Raw genomic sequence first — 27,019 nt, 5'->3', positions numbered from 1 at the left:
GTGCGACTTTACTGCAACAGCTGTGTGCCCAAAAGGGGCCATCAAAAATGAGGAAGAAATCGGATGAGGAACTCCGGATCCTCACGTGCATCTGCCGTTATGGTGCTGCCTGTGCTCCTGGCACCCCTTTAGTTAAAGGAGGACACAATCCACATGCATGACTGTAGGGGGAAGCATACTGACATAAGGGGGAGCCTGGAGGAGAAGGCAGTGTTAATTTTATTTTCTAGACATACAAAAACAGAGTGTCAAGTAAAGTGGGTGGTGTTATGCTAATTTATACTGCCTAACAATATCAGCTTAAAATAATTGACAATATCAGTCAGTGGTGTCATCCTGGTTTCGACTTGACAGGTGTGTGTGGTGAAAAAAACCCATTGGTTGGCTGAATTAGTGACTAATGAAACCATATCCCATGCTTCTAGCTACAGCTCCAGGTGCAGGAACGCACTCTAGTGTCACAACTCCTTCCACATAACCCTATTGCTGTGCCATCACCAAGGGCACGGCATGTACAAATGTGACACGGTGAAGGCAATTCTGCTACTTACTCGACTTAGGGGAGCACCCACAACCCCAAATGTGAACTTACATTTGACCATGATCATGTAGACATCGATGGTGCAGATTGGGGGCTGGGGCAAACGCTCGCCCTTCTCCAAGACAGAGGAGATCTCACTGGCAGGGATCCCGTCGTACGGCTTGGACCCAAATGTCATCAGCTCCCAAACTGTCACACCTGGAGGGTGGGAGGAGAAGACCATGAGGGACGCTTTACCAGCAGCTGGGTGCTTGCTTTTCCTTAAGGTTTTAGGGCTTGCTTTTATTTAAAAAAGTTTTAGGGTTTGCTTTTATTTAAAAAAATAATAATAATAATAATAAAAAAAATCTCAGCTAGTATCTCAGTGTTGAACATCACACAAACTTCCCAGCCCCACAGAAAGCAAATGCAGGGTACCGTCTCTGTCTCCAAGCAAGTGGTTTGAAAAATGGAAGTTGTCTTTTTTTTTTGTTTGAAAACAATCTCTTTGGAGACGAGCAAAAGCAGTTTTTGAAAGATGTGTAAACCAGCTGCCTTAGTGTCATTTGCTGACATACCATGCACTCTTGTGATGTAGCTGTTGTGATTGTCTGGTAGCTTAGGATACAAAACAAGATTTTGGATGCCAAGATACATAAATGGATTAAGAGGACCAGAGGCTGTACTTTTTCTAAAAGGACACAGGATCTGACCATCTGCATTAAATATTTTCCAGAAATGTGAGAGCCCATGGAGTGGAAATTTTGGAATCAGTTACTTTGAAAAGTTTCCTTTCGGCTCCTCTTTTCTTTCAAGCTGATTAATGAACTATACCAAATATAAAATGCATTCTCTAAGGAGGTTATCACTTTGCTCCCCTTTTAGCATTGTCCTCTCAATATCAGGACAACACAAGCGTTTTTGGCCACAGCAGAGTTACACTAATTGACACTGACTGCCAGCGTGGCCAATGGTTTTAAGTCCTCCCTCTAGTTATGTGGCTTTCTTGTCAGCCCAGCTACATTTCACGTGAAGCTGCAGAAGAAAAGCATCAGCAGAAGTTCAGCAAATGGAGCAGAGTCTCCTACCGGCAGCCCCTTTCGGGGGAGGGCTCATCTTCTGAAAGCGTATTCTGCAAAACAACTTGCACCTCACTAACATGCGGTTTAATGGGAATTTTAACTTGTTGAATAGGTGATTCTGGCTCATTGCTAGTGTTTAATCTCTCAGTCTTCTCATAATAGGAAGAAAAATAGTCGCTGCGTAGAGTCATTAGGAAGTCCTGAAATTTTGCAACCCATCTGCAATACTTGGAACTGGTTTTAGACTCACCATAACTCCAGACATCACTCTGATGGGTGTAAATCCGGTGTAAAATTGACTCCAATGCCATCCACTTAATAGGAACCTAGGAAAATTCACAAATAAGCCTTAATAGGCTGATGCAAAATTTATTAGTGGTATTTACCACCAGGTGGTGTATAAACCAATAGTTTGTTGCAGAAGGGGAAAAAAACCCCACAACCCAACCAACAAGCAACACAACCACCTGAGTGGCAGAGCAGGCAATTTGTGAGTGCCTTATTATTATTTTCATTTATTATGTTGAAGCTGAGAACTTGCAAAATATTAGGTGCAATTGAAATATCTCCTACAAATTAGTTTTACAATATTTTTAACCATCAAATTACTATTTCTTAACCTTCTCCCACAACAGGACACAAATCCAGTCTCAGGCTATATGACAAAGACTGATCTGCACTCATATGGTTCCCATTTATGGTCTCCACAATATTTGCAAGCAGCTTCCCTTTTATTTCTCAGCAGGACACATTCCCTCCATCAGCACGCAGTGCAACACGAAGGCGTGTTGAACCAAGCCTGACAGGTCTTTCTTCTGCTATAAATATACAGCATTCCCTTTCTCTTCATAAGCTGCACAGTATTATTGGTGTTGGCGACACCGATGAATTCAGCCATGATTTTTTTTTTTTTTTTTAAATATGCTTTTTAAATAACATTGCTTTTTCCCAGACATTCTGGGTGGGAATTTCAAAAGCATTCCCTGCTTTGCTACCTCCGCTCCCGCTGCAGTCCCACTGGTCTGACGCTGCTTTCAGCTGATTTCAGAGGACTTTCACCAGCTTCAAAGGCAGCATGCTGAGATGGCAGCTGAGTGCTTTGAAAAATCCACTCTCTATTTTTTTTTAACCCTGTGCTTAAGGCTCACGCACAAGCACAGACACTGACAAACACGCGGCAGTTCACTCCCTGATGCGCTTTACCTTGCCTCCCTCAGCGTGATACTCCTTCTCATCGGCACCCAGCAGCTTTGCCAGCCCAAAGTCCGTGATCTTCACATGCTGAGGAGTCTTAACGAGGACGTTCCTGGCAGCAAGGTCACGGTGTACCAGCCGACGCTCCTCCAAATAGTTCATGCCCTGCAATAACAACAGACTGCTGGGCTTGGATGTGCCAGTGAGTTACCAGACTTCAGCTGCTCTGCGGTAACGGTACGCACACCACCATAACCATGGGGTAACCCGTCCCACCTTCAGAAAAAGGTTGGCTCTTTCGATTTATGTGATGCTTATTGCAGGTAGAGCACATGAGCGTGTGCAGTTACACGGAGAAGTAAAAATTACCCTCCAGGAACCTTTCTGTGGGTCCATGTGCTGGTAGGGTGATGAAGATAAAATACAGAAGCAGTTAGATATAGCAGGGGCTGCGGTTCCTTTGGGATTTAGTTCAAGAAATACAAAATCAGGATAGGGCTTTCAAATAAGGTGGCAAACTCTCCTTTCAGCTGCCCTTTTGGAAGTCCAGTGACTGCAGGAGAGCACAGTACAGAGCTTACCACCTTCCATATGCACGCAGGCCAAGCCTACAGAGCGCGTTTAGACCTCAATCATTCAAGGTTACCAATACTGCGTCTTAATACAGCCTGCTCTGCCTTCTCCCTGCTAACAATGAGGTAGGCAACCCACTGCAAAGGTGAAGGAAAAGAAAAAAGAAAAAAAATTCATTCCATGGCTGAGCTCAGAGTTGCATCTATTTTCAAGTTCTCTTTGAAAAGGCAAGTTCTTCCAGTTTCACTGCCTCCCATGATGAGATTGGGGTCGCCATAGCATACGTGCTTTTTTTGCTCCAACTGCCTCTCACAGAAGAATACGACTAATTGTGCTGGTTTGACTTCTTAAGCATAAATCTAACAGCTGTGTTTCTGACCACAGAGGTTACTCTCCCCTTTCCCTCAACACCAGTCTCTTGGTGTATGGAATCAAAACGTTCACAATTTCTACGTTTCCTGCAAGATCTTCTCTAAAAACCATAATTATCTCCAGTCCACAGGTTTCAGCTGGTGATAGCTCATGTGCTTGTATTTTTATGAAGGCAGAATTAATAAAAAAGTACTTATAACCTACAAAGTTCCCAGCAAAAAGATCATATTGATGTGATGACAGAGCACTAGAGGGAATAATTCCCTTCCAGCCTCCACCCCCTTTAAGACCACTGCTAACCTGGACCACCATCGAATCCTCCACCCAAGTCCCTCAGCAGAACTTCACCCATGTGCTGCTAACATTGCCAAAACAAACCACCCCAACAAACTGGCACGATGCCGCTGTGAGCATGTGTTTAATTACAGAAATAGATCTTTAGCGAGCAGAGCTCTTAAAACATCTTGAGCTGCCGACAGAAAACAGACTATGTTAAAAAAAACCATAATAATCACATAATCCAGTCCCACTAGGACAAAAGTTTTCCTGCTAAACATGCCTTGCTGCAGAGCCTAAGGCGCAAAGCTGCTGAAAGGCAGAATATCGGTTTCACACTAAGCTGTTTAAAATGCTGATGGCTAAAAGACTTGTGCACGTGCATAACCTCACACCAAAGATGCTGAACTGCTCATCTAGAAAGTTCAGCAGATCTTTAATTGTGCGCAGACCTGGGGTTTAAGCCATTTGTCATCATTAAGCATGAGACCAATGTGTTCAAAGGGTTACTTCACAGTGTTTCTGCACATGGAGTGTCTATGCTCTGTCATAACATCTTGTCCGAAAGACAGGACTCCATATCCCAGTGAAAGATAATGTTTGTAAAAGATGCAAAGAAAACTTATTTCAAAGCTGTGAAAACAGAAACAAAAATAAGCTTCCCAGGGAACTTGCCTCCTGCTGGTTAGTTACCAGACATCAATATATTTGTTTCATTTTTTCCCCCCTCTCCAAAAGTAAATTTTTGAAGAGTCAGAGAATGTCCAAAAATCTGGCATGACTTTATCAGGGTAGTAACACCCGACACATTGGTGGGAAAAAGCCGTACACATGATTTACGAGTGCTCTGAGAAGAACTTCAGTGTGGAGCAGCACAAAGGAGTGTGTTGAAGGTCAGACATCAGTGGAGAGAGTAGAGGTTGCTATGGGCGTATGTGGAACCGACATGGAAAAAAATCAAACAGAAGCTAACAATTGTGAATGGCAACCTCTGGGGCAAGTGATGCCCCAAGGATCAATTTGGGGACTCATTTTGCCACCTTAAAAATTAACGAGGAGGAGGAGGAGGAGGGAAATGTGGCCTCCAGCTCATCCTCCGAAGGGACTGAAACCAGGACAGAGCAGTAATTGATTTTAAACAAGAGAGCAAAAGAGAAAAAAGCCGTTCACGTCCCAGGTGGACACATAAATTAAAATTCACTTGCTGTGGAGCGCACTGCAAAAAAGTACACACACCGAGATGAAAAATGTGCTCTGTATAGTTTTGGTGGATACATTTCTGAGGTCTTCAGTATGTTTCCTGAAAGCAAGCCACGGCTGGGCGAGCCTGGGATGTATACAAGGTCTCGAGGGACCGATAAGGCTGTAAGTGTGTGGTTAGCCTGGGATCAGCATGCCCGAAATAAGCATCATTAAAGCAGCCAGGCTCTGCGGATACTGCCATCCCATACGACAAATCTCCAACAAACTGCAGCTATATTTTTTCTGATTTTGCTTCATTTTTCCATGCTTGCACATGGCTAACCACCTTCCAAACACAGCATATTGCTGCTAAGGGCTAGAAGGCTGTACTTCAGTCTCCTTTGCTGCTCTGCTCTCTGGCAAACAGTGCCAGGTATGATAATGAGCCTTCTCCTTGGCACTACGGCCATTGCAATTAGATCACAGGCACCAACTCAGTGCATATAAGTTACAAAACAGCCCTGGGGTGCCTGAAAGTCTTTCGGTCACAGCCAGCCTGTGCTAGAATGAAGTTGGTATGTATTCATCAGCAGTTTCAACCCCCAGTCCTCCAAGATTTCAGCCTGAAATTCTCCGAGGCACCCAAGGAGGTGTATTCAACAACATCACTGCCCCATGGCACAGGCCAAAGGAACTGATGGAAGCAGAATTTTGGTATGGGAATCACCAAATTCTTCTCCCTTCCCTGCCACAGTTTCATTGCATCACATTATCATTTCATTACCAGGTGTTTGGTTTGGACATAAATGCCTTGGTGATAATATTACGCTGTCTAGGAGCATTCTGAAGAATAGCTAAGGTTTGCTCAGCAGCTTGAAAACAGTAAATTGTTTAAGACAAAGTAACCATTTCCTGTCACGTATAAGGTATCTAGGAACAACATGGTGAAACAGAAAGATTTACAGAGACAGGTAAATAAATAAATATATCCCATGCTGTCACATCTCCACGGTAAGAGTTTCAGCTGATCTGGAGGCACATCAGTCCACTTACCTTTGCAATCTGCACACACCAGTTGAGAAGGTACTGGGAGCCGATGTTGTCCTTGTGCTCTCGGATGTAATCGAGGAGGCAGCCATACGGCATCAGCTGTGTGATGAGCTGAACAGTGGAAGTGAGGCAGATTCCCAACAAGCGGCACACATGAGGATTGTCAACGCTAGCCATCACGTAAGCTTCCTGAGAAGAACAGAAAAAACTCAGCGTGAAACAGCATGACACAAATATTTGGAGGCTGTTGAAAATCAGTTGGTCATTCAAGAGGTTGCTAAAATACTATATGCAAATTCTGTGCCACATATCACACACAATGTACTTTCTGTGGTCCAAGTTTTTCCACTCAGTGGAAGGTCCAGATTTTGAACGCTGAAGCATCACCAAGATGCCGCAGCAGAGCCAGTGTCCCACTAGTGCTACACCAAGCAAATGTGGGACATAAAATCCTGGGGACAGACCTAGGAGGAATTAATAAATTGAACGTCAGCTGGAAGCTGACGGGATTTGATCATTTTGAGCACTTAATTGCAAGGGCAACACATCTTGTGAATATGTCATACGGCTTTTATTCCTCCACAGAACTTTTCACAAATCTGACTGGAAATCAGTACTTTTGGGACTTCTGCCCCTCTGTCAAGGTTCGTACTAACCAAGAAAGAAAAAAGTCATGTAGGATGCGACTGACAGTTCAATTTTTTAAAGAGACCAAGTTCTTCTTGACCATGTTGTTCTTCAGTCCATGTCAAACAACAGGCTAATAATCAGTTCACCTTTAGAAGCTTAAATACATGTTTTATTTGAAGCAACACTGGTGAAAATAACATCCCCAATTGGAAAAGCTGTTTTAGACCCATATAGTGATGTAAATGATACCAGGAAGGTACTTACAATGTGGGAATCCAAGCAAAATAAAACCTTTGGTCAACTGGAATTTTGGGTTTGAGTTTCATAAGTAAGTGAAAAAATCTTCTTTCAAGCCTGGGGTCACCCCATGTAGCTTTAGGTACCGAGCTAAGGTACCCAAGGTACCTGCTCTTCCCTTGCTCTTCTGTAGGAAGGGGAAGACGCCTTTAGAGGCTGGTACTGTATGCTCCAGACACACTGAATACATCCTTTGATATGGCTCATGGGGTAAAAACCCCCAGTTTCATGGTTTTTTTTGGTGCAACAGCCACTTACGGATTGAAATTTGAGATCTATATATAATCATACATAATATATATTATGTCAAGTGCCACCTCAAAGACTGAATCCAAATTCAGGAAAAAATAAAGAGCTGAAGTTGTTTGCTTTTTTAAACTAACTTTGTGTCTGGTATACAGTATGACACATTTAGATATTTTTAAGGCCATCTGATTGGAAACCAGCACAATGGGAAATAAATGGGAATTTTTCCATGCAGTGAGCTTTTAGGTCAGCATCTTAACTCAGCAGCTGGAGTGACGCCAACTAATCATCCCTCAGCAATTCAGCGTTAGGCTAGCAGCCCCCCAAAGCCTGAAATCACAGTGAGGGCACTTTTGTGGCAAGGAAAGGGGCAAATCTGTGCTTTCTAAGAGCTTAAGAAAAGAAATACCATAGCACTTTACTCATCATCTAACAAGCTTTCCACAGATGTGACATAGCTGCGTAGCTGGTAATAACTATTATTAAACAAAGTTACTAAAGCAATGACGTTCATGAAATAAGCAACCCCAATTCTTAAGCAACACTTTCTGGCCTTGGTATTGTTGCTTGACGTGCCAGCCTAAGCAAAACACGATGTAATGCAGCTTCTTCTGAGGTGCTAATCCTGCATTTGGTGTCCTTGTTTTGGAGCCCCTGGGATGAAAGTGGCCGCTGGGCAGCTGGTTTAAAGAAGATCTCCAGCAGAGTGCTCCTCAAGCTACGGCAGGGTGGGAGCAGGTCATCAAGATCTATTGGACAGCACCGATTCTGTGGGCTAGCTCAAGGAAAGACAGAGCAAGAAAACAATCTGCTGCTCAATTATGTAAGCATTTGTGGAAGCATTTTGTAAAGAATCTTGCAGCTCTGTCATGCAATGCTCAAATGTAAGCAGAGACCAAAACATGCTCATCTCCCTGGGCTTCCAAACCCAGCTGTTGCAACAATGAAGGGCGCTTGTTCCTTGCCTTGCTTCTCGTTGGGATTCAGATCCATGTTGTGTTCCCTCCAGCAGTCAGGGTGGGGTATATCTGCGGAGTCGGTGCCGTTCTGGCTGCCCACCTGCCAGGCAGCCCTCATGGGGCTTAGGGGGGCTCACAGCTGGGATGCTGAGGGAGCGGGGCAGGATATGGGCCACACAGCCTTTGGAGCATGTCCAAGCCTTGACGCCACCTATTACATTTGAGACTTGGAAAGCAAAATGGGCCACTGCCTCCTTGCAGGGGGCAGAAGGGAGCTATTGTGCGGTCGTGGGTCCCTCTAAGTAGCCCAAGACATTAAAGTGGGCCTTTGTTTCAACTGTTTATCTTGGAAATCTCTGCCGTACACTCTGACCTGCTCCAAGTATGCTTGGTATTCAACAACAATCTTCTGAATTAGCCCTACCCTAATAAAGCCAGCGAGAGCACGCCTGGATTGTATGAGCTAAAGCTGCTGCGCTTGTTCTATACCTGGCATGTTTATGTAAGACAAATCATCTTTAATTGGACATTATTATCTCTGAGGTTTCAGGGACCTTGAAAAGTTGGTTTTATAGCAAAAATCTGTTTTGAGAGGAGCTTTTGGAGTTTTCCTTCTGACTTCTTTCACTGGTTTTGTATTTTTTAACTTTTTTCTGACATATAGAATAAATTCCACCAACCAAATAATCTTAAAAAGGTGCAGGACTGAAAAAAGCAAAAGCTTTTTATTAAGCATCCTAATTCAAAGGAAAAGATAAGATAACACAGAGATGTGTGACAGAAACTTCTTTGAAAAGAAAGGACTTTGATATCATCAGAGTGTGCAGCTCCTGCATCTACTGCCCCATTGTATGACTATCTTGATTTGCTGAAGGCAAGATGCAGTACTGCAGGCTTATTCATTACTTTCCTTCAGTATACAGGAATTTAATGCAGTTAAGCCCACAGCATGCTTTGTGTTAGGCTCCTTCTCACCGTGACAGGGAAACGGGAGGGGGGGGGGGCGGGCAGAGCTCTGGGCAGGCAGCCGAGAAGCATCTTTGCCAGCTCCTCACTGCAGGAATGCTGGCGAAGCAGGGCACCGCAGCCTGCCCGCTGGCAGGGCAGGGGCACGGACCAGGGCCACACGGGCCTGTGTGGCTACAAGGGACCTGGGAAAGGGCTGACACTGGTCTAGAGTCTAACTAGACTAAAATGAAGATGGATATTGCTTCACTTATGGATTCTGAGATGGACCACCTATTTGTTCGCGTTGCTGTCATGCACATACCAAATCATGTGGTACATAACACATAATCTGTTGGAGTAATGTATTGGAATAACACTGCTTATTCCAGCTGATCAGAAAAATCCAGTGTGCTTCCTTCAGTAGCACAGGTGGCATTTTGTTCACCGCCATCCATCTCCAGACACTTCTATGAGATTTGTTAAGACCTTCACCAGCTTGAACCATACGGGGTGAGCCTTGCTGCCTGAAGTGTCATTTGCTGGCCAACTCTGGATTTATTATTTTTTTTTAATACAAATTTCCCGTTAAAGTGGCTCAGTTCACACGCACACACGTTTCTTGTTGCTGAGGACTGAACCAGAGCACAGGAAAGCTAAACTAAAGTTACACTGAACATCTCAGTGCTCCTCTCTGCACTCAGCATTTTCCTTTCCTTGTATATAAATATATATGTATATCCTTGGTGCTGTATGTTCTGTGGCTTCAGATCTAGTTCTGATTTTTATCTATTCCAAGTTCAGGGAACTTTGCATTTAGGATGCTGGCTTACCCGTTGTAAACTCACACATTTATAAACTCCTGGATCAGCATCCCATAGCCTTTTCCCCTGTTTTCTGAAGTGATGAGCTACACCCAAGCAAGAAAATAGAATTCCCAGGCTCCTTTTGGGAAGCGAGATAATTTCTTGCTGTTCATGGCAGAGAAATCAGACAGCTGAGATTTTTTTTTTGTTTCTTTTGGTTTTAGTTAATTTAATCCTATGTAACCAAGCAACTAGCTTATGACAATCTTCAGTGTCAGAATCCAAAAATCATTAGATCTGTTGTTATTGGCTTTAGCTGTACCACCGTAATGGCAATGGATGCCACAGTTTAAGGCCTAAAATGTCAGAATAAAGACAGCAGAATTAGCTGTAAACATATGGTCCTGACCTCTCCTTAGGTCACCCCACGAGCTTAACATTAGTATTTGGACTGTGAGCACAGGGCTCGTAGGAGACACAAAAGCGCTTCACAGCTTGGGCTGCAAAGCCCAGCACTTGTAGAGGGACAGTTCAGGTTGGGGCGCAAAATATTTCTTCCCACCCAAAACCCTGATATCCCTTTAGTTGTTACAGAGGGAAATCCACAGACCATTGAGAACTTGACAAAACAAATATGAAAACTTACATCAAGTATTTCCTTGTTGGCTTTTGGTGATGTAGCCTCTCTCAATTCTTTAATAGCGACAGGAATTTTAACCTTCTCCCCTTCTGGGATCCAAAGTCCCTAGCAAAAAGAAGTATAAAGAGTTACTCAGTCTCATATCTAACTGGTTAATTCTCACAATTACACATATGTTTGTCTTCTGAGTAGTCTTAAATATTCTGAACAATGGGAAGACAACAAAAATATGCAAAAAATGTGTCTTGTGGGCATTAACAAAATCCTGTTAATGGAGTGTTATTTCTCTTTCAGTCACCTCTACCCTATTTTTTTGAAAAAACATGTTCATGACCATGTCTGTATAAACAGCCCAAGAGATGCATAAAGAGCAACTTTTGCAGATGTAAATCTAATCAATCAGTGCATCACAGCAACTGCACATGCAAAACCTTGCCACTTCCAATTTAAAAATCATGGGATGAAAAAAAACTGGCATTTTCTCATGAAAACAAGATGGCATCTATACTGTACCAATAATCCCATCCTAAATGTACATCGTGGCCTGTTGGTTTATGTCCAACTGGTTCAGTGCTCTATATCTATAGCGTCAGGAGGCATTTGGGTGGCAGGTAAACAGTGTGACACTGTGAGGACACTCTGCTGATGTACCCAGCATTATAGATGCACATTCTCAGAGATCAATGGGATTTGTTGCCTTGAAGTTCCTAGCCACAGCTGGAATCCTGCTTCAGAATATAAAGCCTTATAAAGAGATCTATGAATCTACAGTTTATATTTCAGTACCACTGGCAAAACCAGAAATACATATCTTGAATAAAAGTAGGAGCACAGAAAAGCGGAACTTGGTTAAGAGGAAACGCAGAGGATCAACAAACGTCAAGAGAAAAAATACCTTGTGGACCTACACATTTGAAGGTGTGTAGACACTTCCACACATCTGAGTCAGTTCTAATGAAAGAGTGATTGACAATTATAAATACAAGAGCCCAGACCACATGGAAAAATAGTTTAGCACTGAGCTGACCAAAGCACATTTCGTTTTTTGCTAATATTCACAACAGGGTGCATTTGGCTGTAGTAGTTTTAAAATTGAAATCTTTGTCCTCCAGGTTCAGCAGTATGGCTTTGGCAACATCTTACGTAGAACCTGCCACGTTACCCAATTTGTAACTCAACTAATGATGATCGAGTCATCTCTCTGCCATCCAATACATACATACTATAAACTCTAGTCTAAAAGAATATCTACATGATGATGGCAGCTCCCAGTCCATGCTTTGTTTGTGTGGCTTCTGCATGAGGGATCAAGATGAAAAGGAGAAGAGAAATATGATGATCTTACCTTATAAACAGTGCCAAAAGCTCCAGAGCCTAGAACTTTGACCTTTTTAAATTCTGTTTCCTTCAAAATTCTCAGATGAGCCTGGTTGGGTGCTTCCCCGCTGGGTGTCAGTGGTTCAACCAGCTGGTGCAGAGAGAAAAAGACATTAGAAGCACGTCACAGTCTAGGAGGACAGCAAGCAGCACGCTTTGGGGAAGCAAAAAAATCCTTCCTTTAAAGTAATGAACATTTTATTCCACGAGAATTTTACAGGAGGACAGCTCCACTCTTGACTTGCAGCAATAAGTATCTGAAGTTGCTCCAAATTTTGCAGGAAAAATCAGTCACAGAGTGACAACTGCCATTCTGAAGGCAAATGAAGGTACATACACTGCTGTTCAAAGGCGGGCTTTGACTTCAAAGCCTTAAAACATGGCATGGAGAACAACGTAATTACCATAGATCCTAAAGAAGATTTTATATATATATATATAACTTGCAAATAAATTATAAAAATGTTTTAAATACTGGGCAAAAATCACCTGCAACCTTTCAGGTCTGCTTTTGTTTAACTGGATGAAATTCCTGTGGTACCAGTGGCTCCCCCCGACCACAGGGTTTCCAAGCAGCAGTTGAAACTCTGAGTGATTCTCTTCCCAGTAAAGAAGGAGATGGTGAAGCGGTTATTGATGTTTTCAAAATCTGATCTAAGACTTACTGCAGACAGCAGGGATGCCCTCCAAACAAGAGATATTTAACACTTTTTTGGTGCTTTTTCTTTTTCCTTTCCCTGGAATAAAACTGTTTAGCTAGATATAGTCTTATTTTAGCAGGTCAACAACCTTTCTGTGGTGATGAGATATCCTCATTTTGATGACTCCAGAGGGTTCAATACAAGCAGAGCACAAATTGAACTCTGCTGTCACAACTGTAGAATACAGTGGTATATAAAATATCATTAGGTGGTGCATTAAATTAGGTGGTGCAAGACAATTTTTTGTGTAGCTGACTCTGCAAAACCAGCGAGCACAGAAGGAATCTGCAACTGGGCTTTTAGCAGAATGCTAAATACAATTTGCTAATTATTTACTAGGATTGGACTAGAAAAAGAAGGAGGCTAATCATAAAAGAGTGGCTTTAATCCAAGATAATGAATTTTGCTATTTGGTATGTGAGGTACCCAGAAGGTGATGCTGTAACACACATGAACCATTCACTTTAATGGCTTTGTAGGGGTTTTGTGCTGAAAAGAAACCGAAGACAAGACACAAACACTTCCTCAATTCCTTTCTCTCTCTTTTTCCGCCCCACAAGATCAGACATACACCTGATGAAGTCAGTGAAGTTTTCCAGAGTGCCCAAGTTGCCACAGCAGCCCCAAGGCTTGCCTGGAGGGAGGAACGATTTGTGGCTGAGGGTCTACACAGCAAGGTGGTATGGATCAGAAAACACAAGGCACCTCACCCTGAAGGCGTGTTTTTTTCCAAGTAGACAATCTCAGTGCTTTTCATTGGGATTTAGACATCTAAATCACCTAAAGCTTTTGGAAATTACATCCAGAGGCATCAGACTTGAGATGAAGCGAGCAAGCGTTAGGTGCACACTGCCTCTTTTCTGACTAGCGCAGCAGGCACCGTGTTTGCCAACACGAGGGCTTGTTGAGTTACAAGGCAGATACACAGTACTTTAATTCCCTGGTATGAGGCGGCCAGCACCCAGTGCCCCAAATAAAGCAGCCGCTGTTGCAGCCGTGCCAGCAGCACTCACCTCCCTCTCCTGCAGCAGCCGGCGCAGGGTCCGCTTTCTGACGATGTGACGTCTCCGCAAGTAAAGGCCGATGCCCAAGCCAACCACCACCAGGCACAGGAGACCTCCGACAACGCCAGCCGCAATAGATGGGATTTTGGAGCTGCAAGACAGGAGGGGATGCAAAAAGAGAAAAAAAAATGCTTAGGTGTAAGATTTAAAAAAAACACTAAACACCCTACAGAGGCTGCGTGAAACCTTAGGTTTTGATCAGGTGCACACTCTGGACATCCACTTAAGCCTATGTGACACTTTGGGTATCTTGGGCATCTGTATTTTTAAGTTCCTCATCCAGTAACCTGCTAAAAGTCTTCACTCTTAAACTCACAACCGGAGCTGAACATCATAGCTTAAGCAAGGACAATTTCTCCTCCCTCTGATAAATCCACCAAGCATGTGAGCATTGAATCTGTGAAGCTGATGTATGTCAGCCATGGGCAGCCCACACGTGGTCAGATACACGAAGCACCTGGAGAGAAGGTGATACCGAGATGGCATACGCAGCTGCAGTACCAGCGATGAAGGTGACATCTCACCATTGCTTGGGCAGCCCATGCTGTAAGGGTCACAGTGGACTTCAAAGCATCAGCCCAACTACCCATGTACAAATGTCTGAGGCCAGGCAATGTTGAACCATCCACATTGTACATGCCGGTCGCTGCCTTTTTATTAGAGCCTCGGTCATTTCAAACTTCAGTTGAAAAGAAAAAACCCGTTTTCCTGTTGGTTTTTGATCTGTACTCAGAGATCCATCACAGCTCTTTCTAAGTTGCTCCAGGGATTACTATTATAGTCACTTTTTAACAATATTTCTAGGCTGAATTTGTCTTGCCATAGTACGTCTTTGCAGCCAGAAAATAAATCCCCCTCCCTTAGTCAGAGAAGCCTGTTTGCTTGTTGCCTGACCTTGAGCAAGACACGAAGCCAAACAGTGCAACATAAGATCTAGTGTGAGGAACAAATGTCCACCTATGCATGGAGTGGCTGGAGATATACAGATCACAGGGCTGGAAAAGACCCCATGGGTCTCTGACATGAACGCCCTGTAATGCAGGTAACCATATCAATCTCCTGCCTTTGCCACTAGTTTTTCCTCCTTTCTTTTTTCAGCTCCTCCTTTAGTTCTTCAGTGACAGATCCTAGGTCTCACCTTGACTAACAACCTAAGCAGAACAAGATTTTGGAGTCTTGTGCCAGGAATATTGCTTGGTTTTTGAAATAATTTTTATATTGTTGGAACCTGCTTTAATATGTCACTTCCCTGTATAGAGCTTAAGACTTAACTTCAGCCCCAGCCTTGCGGTGTCCAGCGTGGCAATGTAAACACACATGCATTCTTTCCAGCTCGGTCGCTAATTGTAGCAGATGAAATACTCACCCATTTGGACAGCCTTCAAGACCTGGCCCTTTGCACCTGTAAAAACAAATGAACATTACAAACATATTAGCTCTGGCATACATACTTCTGTAATTCCAACTAAGAAGAGTGCTACTGATTGAAGTTTGTGTTGCAGAGCAGTCCAAGTATCAACATAGGAATTTATAATAGTCACACACTCTATTAAATATCAGTCAATAGCCTTGCTCCAAAATGTTTTATCTAGATGCATTATTTATGCTGCATACTCAGCTTAATGAATACTTTAAAACCACTTTCTGTCAGGCAGTAGAATCAGGGGAGGACACAGATACACCGAATTCAAATGGACCTGTGCTCCCTGGCTCCGCGTGGACATCTGCCTTAGTGCAAGAAGCTCAGGGCTGACTGTAGAGAACAACAAAAGTAGCCTCTCCCCTGCACAAGGGCAGAAAGCTACATGGAAATAGGGCACTGCAGACCCTCCTGCATAATCCTGTTTCCTGATAAGTAAAAGACTCCAGTTTCCAGACTTACTATTGCAATGGAAACATGGGCAGCTGATACACACTCCCGATCACAAAAGAGGATCTGACAGCACTCCCTTCAGCTACAGTCTGTTGCATATGTGCCCGTGATATTTTTCTTTCAGAAACTAAGATATTATGTTACTGGTAATGTAAACAGGTATGACAGTTACCCAGAGAGCCAGAAACTCTACTAGCAAGTCATTCACCCTCCATTTGAGTTTAAAATACCTGAAATTAACTTTTGCAGCCCAATGCAAAAAACACCACAGATGAAACCACAGTGACTGTATTCACTTGATGGTCTAATGGGTGTGAGAGGCACCGTGCATTCCCGAAGTGCTGCTGGGCTACAAGATGTATGCTTTTCATGGGATCTGTGGTCTTTGTGGCGTCTACCAAGGAAGGAGAGCATCACAGAGAGGGTTACATCACCTCTGAAGAACAGAGCACAGCAAGGAGAAAAGTCCAGTTTGTGGTATCCGCTCCCTGCGCTGACTTACAGAAAAAGGATCATCCCAAAAGAACTCTGGAGGAGGTCAAGTACGGGGTAACGAGTGAGCCTGTGCCAGTAAAACTGCTCTGAATTCCCTCTCACTGAGAGGTGGGCCCAGAAAAAAATTAAAATGACAGGTGGAGTTGCAGATCTTATCTCATAACTTGATCTAGGTCTGGAGGAGGAAGAGGTGAAGCAACCACTCATTTTATTGGATTTTTGTTTGTTTGCTTGGTTTTGTTACTCTGATCTTCCCTCGTGTATTTGTGTTGTTTCTGGGCCAACGCAGCGCTCCAACAGCCAGCATCTGGAAGGTCTTGAGAGTTCACTGGGCTCCCATGTAGGAATGTGCATCCTGGTGTCCTGGACACACTGGAAGTACAGCGCATACCGGTTCCCGGATCCCGGGCGCACAGCTTTGTTAGCGTTCCCTGTCTGCCTATGGCTTGGTTTATTTGCTCAGTTGTGTAACTAAGTGCAGAGAGGCTGCACGTGCAGAGCAGAACCACCAGCTCACTTATGGTCACAGGAAATGTATCTCACTTTGCACACGGCTTCTCTCTTTGGGTGCCCAACAGATAACTGATCTAGGACCCAAGACCTCATCCCAACATCCTCTACCACGTGGATATGAATTTCTATATGCTAATGCAACAAAGCACATGCAGCTTCTCCTGATAAGGATGTGAAATTAAAAGACTGCACTTTACTTCAGAATGTGACTTTGGTTCTTCAAAGTATCTCTTCCTAAAAATTCTGGTTTGCCATACTACTTTATGATGGCAAATCCTCCATGCACTTCCTAACAGCAAAAAAAAAAAAAAGATATAATTAGCTGAGGGCATAGTATCTAGTCTGAGGAACAACAGAGCAGTTATTTTCCTACACCAGAAAGTAGAAGTGTAGATTTTAATCTGTCTCCTTCTTTTTTAAAAATTATTTCCCACATAAATGTATCAATATCGAGTCTGGTGGGATAAAGTATAAAGGTGTTTGGGGATAAAGTAAGAAGGTGTTTGGGAAGAAAAAGCCTGCGCTTTTCAAATCCCATGTGATTTTCTGATTTATTTCACAAGTCAAAGAAGAAACGAAGTCTATGACAAACATCCATCCAGGACTAAATATAACCATCTTTCTTAATGGGGAATTTTATGATGACACTCAACATAAGTAACCCAGGTTTCATGGGATCTAAACAATCACTTTTTCCATTCCCAAATCATTTTTCTTCTGCTTACAGAAACCAAAAAGAGAAATGTGACTTTGTGTTATGAACTGCCTCACGATCTTGTGGATATATCAGGAATCTAGCAGTGGTTGCAGTCTCTGAAATATTTCTCTACTCATTTGAAAATTAGATCTGTGCACAGCCCCCAAAAACTATTGCATCCTGAACTCAGCATTTCACCTGTCTGCGTAAATATTACTCATCCCAGTGCAGACTTTTTTATTTCCCAAATCCATCAAGATTTTAACAACTTTCTCCTCGAACCGCAGTTCCTAATTTGATGTAATACAGCCAGGTGGCTATGATTTATGGCCTTTCAGAAGGGACTCGCGCTATAACAGCCGAAGTTACTTCACAGTCATAAAAGAAATGGAAAACCATAGGGCTTTTTAAAGCCTTACAAGAACTTTCCTTTGCCCTTTCTTCCTCATTAACTTTCAGAGGGTGACAAAGGCATCACAGTTGTGCTGTGCTGCTGTAGCCTTCTCTCTTGGATGCCCGGCTGCTTTCTCACACCCCTGCCCCCAAATACCCTGGCATTTAACGTGAAGACTGGTGAGATACGTATCGTTGGTAGCGACTGCGGAGGCAGGACGAGTTGGCCAGTGCTGTTAACTGCAGTGGTGGTTTCTCTCCTTGTTCTTCCACCACAGCAGATGTACTCTGGGACAAACCAAAGCCTTCAACACCAAGCAGATTAATTAAGATGGCGTGTGTCATTAGTTGCTAGGGATATAAATGGGTAATTCCAGGGCTTTTGAGATGTTGCTCTCTGAATCGGAGCATATTTTCCCAGCTGTACTAGAGGGAGAGTAAAAGGAAGGTCACGTATGAAATCCCCAAGGGTTTACAGGAGAAATGGGAGAGAATGGGCCTTTCAGGCCGAGCAGGAGAAAGCTTCCACCATTCTGTTTTCTAATGAAAGCAGCAAATAAAATGAGACTAGATGGGATTCATCACGGCAATAGAAAAGAAGTGATGTGCTACAAGTAAGCACACTTAAAATAAAGTACCACAGCTCGTGACAAAGCTCAGCTAGGAGGAGAAGCCAACTTTACCTGCAGCTTCTTCAAATAAAGAAAATGGAGCCAGATCCTGCAAACCCTTACTTGCATGACTACAGAAGTCAGCATGTTTAATCATGCTGCTAAAATTTTGTGGGCTCTAGTTGTGAAATTGGACAGGGACAGAAAGAAAGTTGCTGTTTCTTGTCACACAGCAATTGCTGAGACTGGTTTCTAAGGATGCAAAAACTTTGTGAGCCAGCTATTTTCCACCCACTGCTGAACAGATATCATTTCCTGCAGCACAACAAGGGAAAGGCGTGAAGAGAAGTAAGCGGAATTACTGATCGATTGCCTTCATGAGGACAATGCCGTGCCAGACTGCGTGTTCCCAGATTATGCCTCTGACACTGGCTCCCTACCCATCAATGCCATTGGCCTCAGATGTCCCATCTGTAAAGCAAAAATAGTAACACCACCTTCTCCTGGCTCTGTTGAGCCCTTCAAGGATACAGCCTATTTCTTCTGCCACATTAGGGCAGCAACTCAAACAGGGCCATTGAATATGCCCACAATATAACTGGCAAATTTAGCCTGGGTCTTTCATGTAGGAGTAGAAATGGATACTACTTTTTACATTCTGCCTTAATACCACAAGGCCAAATACATAGAACCACATGTTGGCTACCCCTGATTTTAAAAAACACCTCCTTACCCTACACCCATCACCTGCCAGACTCCACTGGTACACCCGTCCACTGCTAAAGCCAGGCAGGAACTGGCTTTTCTGATGAAGTCTGCTCTGAGGACTTGCTCGTGCACAAAGAGCCACTGTGTGGCTCGTCATTACGTCCACACACCTGGCAGATTACGCTGTCCAAATTTGCATTCAAGTCTAGTGTTTGGTCCCGCTACCGAGGAAAGCCTTGCTCAGGTGTGGTTACCCACTCCGCTGCTCTGGCCATCAGCCATGTCCCCATGTGGCCGGTCAGAAGGAAATTGGTTCACTGTGGCCAGTTCATATGAGTAGGGACTATGGAGGTCATTAATAAAGTCATTAATAAAGAGCATGGTTATCTTTTCATGGATCCCTTTTCAACTGTGATCATTTGTTCTCAGGATGTGATGAGAAGCCCTGATAAGCCTTGCCTGCGACTGCAAAAAAACACAGGGGCATCACCGTTAACCACGGTGAACCCCCACGGCTCTTACGGCTGCCGGCTGAAAACCAGAGCACTGAACTCGCTGCCAGCACTAGGAAGGGCTTTTACTTGCTTCATCTCCTTTTCTCCATTAAGGTGGGGGCCTGGACACTTGCTTTTTCATGACCTGGCAGCTGAATTAGCTAACACACAACAGGATGATGGGTTGGTCTGAATACGCTATAATTCTCTTTTGCAACATGTATGACAGGCATATTACAGAAGGATTTTGGATCAGACAGACCTGCAGGGTACAGGGCAGGGGCCTGTGAAGGAAAAGATGCCAAACATGGGCTGTTTTGTTTGTTGGGGGTTTTTTCTCTCATCATTATGTAACGTGTTGCGTTTCTTGTCATCTGTAACTGGATGTGGCAAGTATCACAGTCCCACAACCACATCTTAAACCCTGAAACCTTTTACTGTGCATTCCGTGTCCTTTGCAGGTCAGAAACCAGGAGAGGAGACAGTTGTTTCTTATTTTCATGTAGGTTAAACACAGTTCAATTCACAGCTCATTACAGGTGACAGTTTAAGCATCCCTCCAAATGAGGACAAAAGTGGTTCATACAGACTGGGTTTACTGAGCAAGCTTCCCATCAATAAAGCCACATGCAGGAGGCAAGCAAGGTTTTAAACTCAGACCAAGTGCCAGCATATGGAAAGAAGGAAAAAAAGAAAAGCACTGTGGTACCCCACTAGGATTTCCCTCCTGAAAAATGGAAGGTGCAGAGAAAAATGGGCCCCGGGAGCCCAGCATCCACCAGATGTCACTGATGTTCCTCCCAAAACCAGAGGACCCAGCACCAAGCCAGGATGGGGGGGTGGGGGTGGGGGCGAAGAGTGCAGTGCTGGTGGGCGAGTTCTGTACAATTCCAGGAAACTTCCTAGTTAAATCAACAACCCAACCTGTTTCAAAACCCTGGAGACATTTTCCTTACTTTTCTTATTTCCAAAGTCTGCCACACTCTGCTTACCTTACCTGTGTACTCCCGACCTCTCTCATTCCCTGCTATGTCTTCTTCTTGGTGGTTTGAAATGGGACCGTCAGGAAGAGAAAGATGTCGAGACAAGCTGTTCCCCTCTTTCTCCCCCCGCCCCCCCATCTCCATTCAGCCCGAGGTTTTACTCACCCCCGGGTGCAGTTGGGATGGCAGAGCTGGCAAACCGCATTCCCATCCGCATATTTCCAGACAAGGGTGTCATTCTCACCCAGAACCCCTGCTGGGCAGGATTTCACGCAGTGGGGGCCGTCTATAAAATGGGCACATTTCATGCAATTGTCAGGGCCCTGCAAAGAGAAACAGCTTGTTTATAATGCCATCACATCAGCCTGTTCAGGAGGAAATTCAGAAGATAAACCTAATGCCTTCCACTGCTGGAAGCCTTCAGCATCGTCTGGTTTTATGACCTTGCTACCACCTGATATTCTTGCAAGTATTTGCTCCTGTAGGATGGACCGTACAAAACGTAGCACTTGATGTTTAAAGCTAATATCTTCTTGTGTTTCAGTGTTGCCGCTTTTTTTCCCACTGCCTTTTCTGGTTGGGAAGCTTGCATTTTGCATGTAAAACAGGATCATTTAATGACACCTTGATAAGGGGTCAGCTGAGCGTGGAGGGCCTGCCTGCTGCAATCTGCCATCACACGATATAAAACGCTGGACTTGGACCTGCTGACACCTCCCTGAAGTACTGGCCCCAAATCATTATTTCCCTGGTTTCTCAGCATGGGTTCTTTCCTCTGTTAGGGAAAAGCAGGGGATAATGGAGGCAACACAACCCAAGGAGTCCATGGTTTTGGTTGGTTGGTTGGGTGTGGGTTTTTTTGGTTTTTTTTAACTTTGAAAACTACTTAATTTGTGTTTAAAGGTGTTGCCTTTGGCTGTTGTTGGCAGAACTGTTTTTATTCAAGCTATAACAGCACCAGGAATGCCCTAAATATTTTAAAGCAGGGGAACCAGCAATTCTGGGTCAAATTCTACTATGGAGAAAAACCAGACCACATCCACAGCGCTGGTTTCAGTGGGAATAATGTAAGATGTGCTACAGGAAGATTATTTTAATTACTGTAATGTCTAAGGGCCGCTATAATAGACTGATGACTAGATGCTGGGCAAATATGGAATGAGGGGGTGGGTCACCACCTGAAGGAGCTTACAAATGTTTGTAACACCCCTGAGGCCATGGTGGTCTAAGCTAGAAGGGAGGATGGAAATGCTTCACATTACTGAGCAGTGACTTTTCAGACTGATGATGTGGAAGGATGGAGCACTCAGTGCCTGCAGAGGATGGGAAGAGGTGTTTAAAGAGAGGAGGATCTCTGACAGAAGTAGGGGATTTGATTTAAATTACAAAAAAAAAAAAAAAAAAAAAAAAGAGAGCGAAGAGAGAGAGAATTAGAGTTTTACAATTAAGATATGATTTTGATCTGATTAAAAGGAAATTGTTTCACACCATTGTCAAACTGGATGTTTCATAACACAAAAGGGTTTTCTCAAAATTAAAGAAGAAAATTGAAGAGGACTCTGGATGATGCGCAAGATTACATTGTATTGAGTTTTGTAGAAGCAGCTTTTGTATGAATTTGGAATATTTAAACAAGTTTGAAAATCCAACTGATTTATTTCAACTGCCTTTCTTTGAACATAATTTACACCTGCAATGACTTTAACATAGGTAATTACTGTAACCTAGTTAGAGGAAGGAACATGATTTTAAGTAAAAACTTTAAACTTAACATGCTTCCTGCATGTTTTTCCATAAGCATTTGGTTTTGATCATGATTTTATCATGGCTTTTGAAAAAGGCAAAAAGCTACTGTTTTAATCCACTATTTAAACACTTTTTCTCCTCTGAATAAGGAAATTTAATCTGTTCAGGCCAACTTGGCAGTTCACTAGCTACATGTTCCTGAGATGTTTGCCAGATTACTGTACCGTCACACATGTAAGCCATTTTACCCCCCTTGTAAAAAGACACAGAAAAGAAAGGCCCTACGATGCCTGTGACTGTGGATTACATGTATGATGGGTGACACGAAAGAAAAATAACACCCTGAGGCTCCCTCTCCTGCGTCTGCTTCCCTGCCTCGCAAAGGCTTGACTCCTAACCCCCCCATCTCCACTCTTGGAGAAGGGTGAAGAGACCTCAGGATTATCTCAGCAGGGGAAATACACATTGATACTCGGGCTGAGGCACGGGTTTGCTAAGGTGAGTGCTCTTACAGGCCCAGTGCAGGTTGCGTTGTACGCGGTGGAGTTCTGCACCAGGCACTCGGGGTGGCAGGGCAGGCACTTGGACTCCCTCTCAAATTCCCTCGGCTCCCTGAAAAACAAACAAACAGAAGAGAAATAATTAAAAAACCCAGGCTGATTAGTGAGTGATAGATTTCCTCTTCCTGACTTCTCCAGTTTAAATGGATTGGGATGATGGTGCTGAGACAGGAGGAGGTACAGGAGGACCCTCCTGGCTACACCAGCAGCGCTGGCCCAGCGCGACCAGGGGGAGGTAAGAGTAAGGGAATTTTGGTTGACGGTGAAACACATGGTGCTCCAGATTGCATACTACAAATTAGTTTACTTTCCCTTTTAAGCTAATGACACAGAATATTCACGACTATTTCCAAAGGCTTTTAAATGGTAGTGATGCAAAGAGATCAGCAAAAACAGTTTAAGTGATTCCAAGGCTCGAAATAATAATTAGGAAAGTTAAAAAGCAATGCACTGATAATTAAATTCATGCCCTCCCTACAACACACAATGAATCATTAAAATATGAAAGCTGGGAACAGATGGTTTCAATAGCAATAAAGCTGTTCCACTTCAAGTAATGGTGTTATTAATTAAACTAAATCTACCCATCATTTGACACAAAAAATGCCCAGATCTGCCCTTCAGGTCTTAATAGCTGCTGGAGGGAACCAACTTACAAAAAAAAAAAGACAGCTGCTAAACTGCAAGTTGCTAGAGAAATACAAACATCAGGGGCATCAGCACCCTGTCAAGTACTTGCTTAACACTCATGATTTTTAAAAGTCAAACTTTGAAAGATTTATTAAAATATCCCTGTAATTTTCAGTGCTAGATGTGCCTTCCCCCCCTGAAAAACCTAGCCGCAGTCCTGACAAACAATGATACGCTCCCTTCAGCCTGAGCAAGGCTGAAGCAATAATTTTGCCTGGAATTGCTGCTCTCAGTGCTTTTCAGATGAAAGTTCATTCTCCCTTGACTGCAACTTTGCAAATTGCAAGGACAAGCCTACTGGAGCCAGGGCTTCGGGGCCACTGAGCTCCCGGGAACTGCAAATGGCTCTAGCTCTCGACCGATGCGCTTGACATGACAGACAACTGGGATTTTCACTGGGGCTTTAAGCTCCTTTATTTCTCACGGGAAGGAAGCATAAGGCTTAGCCTCCTTGGGCCTCCAGATACTCTCCTCGCAGGCTTAGGGGCATGTCTTCTTGGTAGCCACTGCGGCAAGAGCAAACACCTAAGCAATGCTGATGGGGAAGGGGAGGTACCTCAGCCAGGCACCATGCTCACACCTCTGCAAAGCTGGTGAAATCCCACGCAACCGCAGGGCCTGGTTTTTGCTTGCTTTCTAGTTGCAACAGGTTTTCAAAACCAACCACCCCCACTCCCAAATTGTCGCCAAAACCTCAAGCACCCCTCGGACGCCTTACCCTTGCAGGATGTTGCACTGTTTCACACACTCCTTCTGGCGATCGAAAAACCTGCAGGAGAAGCAGTGGAAGGGTCCTGGGCCCCAGCAGCCCACGTCTGAGCACAGGGGGTCACAAACGTGCCTGGCAGCAGCTGGGAGGGAAAGACAAGAAAAGCCATGAACGTCAAGGCAGGAGAGAGGGCAAATTCAGCACTGCCCATGACTCCGTCCTGCTCAGCCGCTTTCCCCAGCAGATGTGAATGGTCCTGGCAGCATGGAAGAAGAATAATCATGCTTCTCTTCATTCCCAAAGCCTGAAATTAAGAGTGACTTCTGGCCTTTCAAAATAAGAACGAGCTCCCTGTGACAGTTTAACAGCTGTGTAATAAAGATAAACCAGTACCAGGCTGAGAGTTGGGGTGGTTCAGTCTGGAGAAGACAGTACCCCGGGGAGACCTTACTGGGGCCTTTTAACACTTAAAGGGGCTTATAACGACTTTTTGCCAAGGCCTGCAGTGACAAGGGAAAACAATTCTGAACTGAAAGAAGGTAGATTTAGATCGGATATGAGGAAGAAATAGTTACGATGGCACAGGCTGCCCAGTGGATGCCCCATCCCTGGCAGTGCCCAAGGCCAGGCTGGACGGGGCTGGGAGCAGCCTGGGCTGGTGGCTGGTGTTCCTGCCCCTGGCAGCAGGCTGGACGAGATGGTCTTTGAAGGTCCCTTCCAACCCAAACCGTTCTGTGGTTCTATGACCAGTTTCCAAAACACAAGAAATCCATATTCTGCAACAAGAAGTAACTAGATTTTGGCGCAGGACCACTGCAGTCAACAGCAGCATGGTTGAACAACAACTTTGACCTTGTCAAAAAGCCCAATATTTGGAGCTAGCTTCTGTGTCCTTCAACCTATGTGGCTTCATTATCCCCACAGTGGTGAAGCAGCTCCTTCCTATCTGCTGGAGACCATGAAGTCCACATCCTCAGTAAGAAAATACCCCACTTTTCCCTCACCACCTTCATTAAAACAGTTTCACTGACAAATTACTCTTGCATTTCAGCAATAGCTTCCATGGGAAGCAGGAAGGCAGCCCTGACTTACCACACTCATTTTTATTTCTGTTCTGTATAATCTTTGTTTTCTGGCTCGGAGTTGCAAACAGGCTGCGCCAGTCCATGGTGTCAGCGTAGCAGAGGTTCTTGTTCTTCATAATGGCGACATCTCCATCGCTTATTTCCTTGAGTGAGCGCAGCCCTAAGGACTGTATTTTCAAGTTAACAACAGCAAGGGAATACTGGCCACTAAAAAGGAGATGGACAAAAAGAAAACACACAGAAGAACGAGAATTAGTAAGCAGGGTTTTACTCAGCACATTTTTCTTTTGGTTTTCAAATGTGTGTTGCTGTGAATTGAAGTTTGTTCAAGCAAGATGCTGCTCAGCCCTCTAAACTGAACACCTGGTACATGGCATACCTACTGTAAAACTACGGCAACACTCGTACCTGGTTTTGCATGGGCTTTTTAAGCTAAAACTGGCAGGGCATGTGCACTCTGTCAAGTAAATGGTGTGCAAGACTGGTTGTAGGTAGAGCAGCTATTACTTTGTGCTGGTCCACCAAGCCATCCTTCCTCTCAGGGTAAGCCCAGGAGGGTGTTGGCTGGACTGCTAGTGTCTGTACCGCCTAGCAGCCATGGTCTCCATCCCCGACTGCCCAGCTACCTGAAATCCCAAAGTGCTTCTGATTACATTGCCCCAGACTGCAAAGAGTGCCCTCTGTCCTTCTGGCTCTTCCAGGCTGCTGGTCCCCAGAGCAGGCTCCTGGCAGCCTTCCACACACAGCACAGAGCTGAGGGTCTTACCTCCCCAGCACAGTATCTACTGCTACCAAGATGGTGCTCTGCTCCTCGCAGGGTTTTTCCCATTTTGCATCAGTTTTGGGACACCTGAGTGTCACACCCCCTGTTACCTTGGGGTGCTCGAACAAGTGCAGCTCTAAACACAGTTTCTTCTACAGTCGCTGTGGCAAGATGATTTACTTACTGTTGCTTGGTTCTGCCTCGTATAATCTCCAGATTTTCAAAAGCATAGAGATCAGTAGCATTATCAGGCCAGGCTTGAATCAACAAAAATCCTGAAATGAAAAAAAGATTTAATAATAGTAGTAGTAATGACGATGACGATAACAATAAAAATAACAATAATAATAAAACGTAGTCAGTATTGGCAGGAGAACCTCCTCCTTGAGCTCCTCTGGTGCTGGGAGAAGGTGTTTGTGCTTTCCCTATGGTTATCTGAGAATCTCAAAGTGAAACATGACATTTCAGGGAGCAGGAAGATATTTTTAAACCCTGTTTTATAAACAGTTTACTACTCGGCCCACCACCAGGGCTAAGGAGCGTAAAAGACAAGCATGCTGGTGAGCCACCCATCCTGCCACACCGCGCTGCCAGTGATGACAGCTCTGGCTAGCAGATACCCTGGCTGAGAGGTGGCGGGCACCAGTGCTATGGGAGAAAGGCATCATGCCATCCCGTTCCTGAGCTGCCCTTGGGGAATGGGAAAATTGGGGAATGGGAAAACTGAAGAGAAAGCAGAAACAGAGCAGAACAGAGAGCTGCTCAGAGCAGATTTGCTAAGGCAA

General features: G+C 44.2%; 1 protein-coding gene across 4 annotated transcripts in view; it reads right to left on the bottom strand.

The window, feature by feature from the left end:
• The window catches only part of EGFR (epidermal growth factor receptor), a 158,825-nt gene that overhangs the window by 8,594 nt on the left and 123,212 nt on the right, over nt 1-27,019 (bottom strand). For all 4 annotated transcript variants that reach the window (XM_040591355.1, XM_040591354.1, XM_040591357.1 and 1 more), the window contains exons 11-23: nt 26,419-26,509; nt 25,479-25,678; nt 24,396-24,528; nt 22,940-23,039; nt 20,847-21,004; nt 15,281-15,316; nt 13,864-14,005; nt 12,118-12,240; nt 10,779-10,877; nt 6,253-6,438; nt 2,806-2,961; nt 1,853-1,928; nt 593-739 (exon numbers count right to left, since the gene is read on the bottom strand). In XM_040591355.1, the coding sequence (XP_040447289.1) occupies nt 593-739; nt 1,853-1,928; nt 2,806-2,961; nt 6,253-6,438; nt 10,779-10,877; nt 12,118-12,240; nt 13,864-14,005; nt 15,281-15,316; nt 20,847-21,004; nt 22,940-23,039; nt 24,396-24,528; nt 25,479-25,678; nt 26,419-26,509 (1,647 nt within the window). The remainder of the gene's footprint in view (nt 1-592; nt 740-1,852; nt 1,929-2,805; nt 2,962-6,252; nt 6,439-10,778; nt 10,878-12,117; nt 12,241-13,863; nt 14,006-15,280; nt 15,317-20,846; nt 21,005-22,939; nt 23,040-24,395; nt 24,529-25,478; nt 25,679-26,418; nt 26,510-27,019) is intronic.

This window comes from Falco naumanni, chromosome 4, assembly GCF_017639655.2.
Source record: "Falco naumanni isolate bFalNau1 chromosome 4, bFalNau1.pat, whole genome shotgun sequence".
NCBI lineage: Eukaryota > Metazoa > Chordata > Aves > Falconiformes > Falconidae > Falco > Falco naumanni.
Note: the sequence above shows the minus strand (reverse complement) of the source record. Positions and strands in the feature narration are given on the sequence as shown.